Raw genomic sequence first — 1,793 nt, 5'->3', positions numbered from 1 at the left:
TGTCATATTCATATGAAAATGAACAGTTGCCATCACTCTGATCATAATAAGTGTACATGCAAACTAAAGTGTCGCCTTAAATGTTGATTTTTTGCTGAGATAAAGCGAGATGAGAGAGTCATCGCTGTAGTTGCCAGTGGACATACCAGTGCTCCAACCACTGGTAAATTTAGCATTGTATTCTATCATGGTAAGTTGTTCGTGAATACCGATGCGGTCTTTTTACCATCATAATTGTAGTTACCAGCGTATTTATCATGGTAAGTGCGTTAGTGAATCCGGCCCCAGGAACAGTTCTCTTACTGACCACTTCATCTAGTATCTTTGTTACCTGTCACCATATTTGTGCTGTACTTAAAGATACACTATGTTTTCATCCTTCTCTAAAATCAGGAAGTATAAAAAGACTCAGGACTATATATAATTTATTAACAAAATCTCACATTTGTTACATACAAGTTAACATTCATCAAAAATACCTTTCTTGCTGAAAAAAGGTCTTCAAACGAGAAACATGCAGTTATTTCTTGTTAAAGTTTTTTTTCTTCGTTTTTTTGCCAGATGGTATTGCTTTCCTGATCTTTCCATGGCTTTTGAAACTAACCTTTCCCTTTCCCTTTCCCTTCCCCTTTCCAGACATTCTACCTTCTCTGGGCTTGCCTTTCCCTCTACTGTAGTGGTTGTCATCGTCATCGCTGTCGGAGTCGGATCCTGGCTTTTTCTTGTTTTGGAACTTCTTGATTTTCTTCTGTGTCCTGTCTTCCACGTCAGCTTTGCGCTTCTTGCCAGGCTGAACTTTGTCGAACAGAGCTGGGAGGGGTGAAGGAGGAAAATATTAGCACTTCACCAATACTGTTAATCCATGTGCCATTATTTACTATAACTTACATAGGGCTCATAAACAAGTTAGGGGGGTGGGGGGGGGCATACTGCTATCCAATCATCCAATGCTTAAATGTAACACATATTGCTTCACTGATAAATAACTAACATCTAAGCATTTGTGAACACCTCACTTGTACCCACATCCACGCTTCTTACACATGGTGGTGGTTGAGGCATACTTATGGACAAAACTTGTGTGCCATGAATGAAACTGTTCTAAACAAGAAAGGTCACATGATAGGATTGTTTGAGAGTTTGAACTATGTTAACCCATTGGTCGCAGTTTTGATAAAATATGTATGCAGTCATGTGGCATATGGCCATATTTGAGCCAAATGGATTTTTTTCTGCAACTTAACCACAGTAACCAAAAAAACTATCCGAATACTGACAATCCATTCCATCCCTCAATGTCTCACCCCAACCCAAGCAATCCCAATCCAGATCCCCACAATCCCATGCCCCCATCATGACAATCTCCCTAAGCTTCATCTCGACCCAAACAACCCAATCCCAACCTTGACAATTCCATTCCAGTTCCTCACAACTTCTTTCCAATCCTCTGCAACCTCATTCCAGCTCTTTACAACCTATTCTAACCCTCCATAACCCATTCCAGTCTCAAAAACTACATCTCCAATCCTCCACAATCCCCCACAGAATCAACTCCACCCTCCACAGCCCCATCCTTACTCCCACAACCCTATCCTAATGCCGTCCCATAAACTACCTTGTGCCCCCCCCCCCCCCCATAACCCTGTCCAACACTCCCAGTGACCTTGTAACCCACCAAAACCCCATAATACCAGCCACTCACCTTCATCAGGGTCCTCGCCGATCTCTTCCTTGAAGTATTGGGCATCGTCATCGCGCTCGTCGTCATCGCTGTTGGCCAGATTCTCCTTATA

General features: G+C 42.3%; 1 protein-coding gene across 1 annotated transcript in view; it reads right to left on the bottom strand.

Moving 5' to 3' along the window:
* Nucleotides 1–412: 412 nt before the first annotated feature.
* ppan (Brix domain-containing protein peter pan) overlaps nt 413–1,793 on the bottom strand; it is a 10,829-nt gene continuing 9,448 nt past the window's right edge. Inside the window, exons 8-9 of the mRNA XM_043003732.2 lie at nt 1,703–1,793; nt 413–810 (exon numbers count right to left, since the gene is read on the bottom strand). The exon at nt 1,703–1,793 is cut by the window's right edge and continues 103 nt beyond it. Coding sequence (XP_042859666.1) covers nt 521–810; nt 1,703–1,793 — 381 coding nt within the window. The 3' untranslated portion in view covers nt 413–520. The remainder of the gene's footprint in view (nt 811–1,702) is intronic.

Source organism: Penaeus japonicus, unplaced genomic scaffold (genome assembly GCF_977035675.1).
Source record: "Penaeus japonicus unplaced genomic scaffold, GWHDUDI00000001_assembly GWHDUDI00000021, whole genome shotgun sequence".
Lineage (NCBI taxonomy): Eukaryota > Metazoa > Arthropoda > Malacostraca > Decapoda > Penaeidae > Penaeus > Penaeus japonicus.
This window is presented reverse-complemented; position numbering and strand designations above follow the sequence as displayed.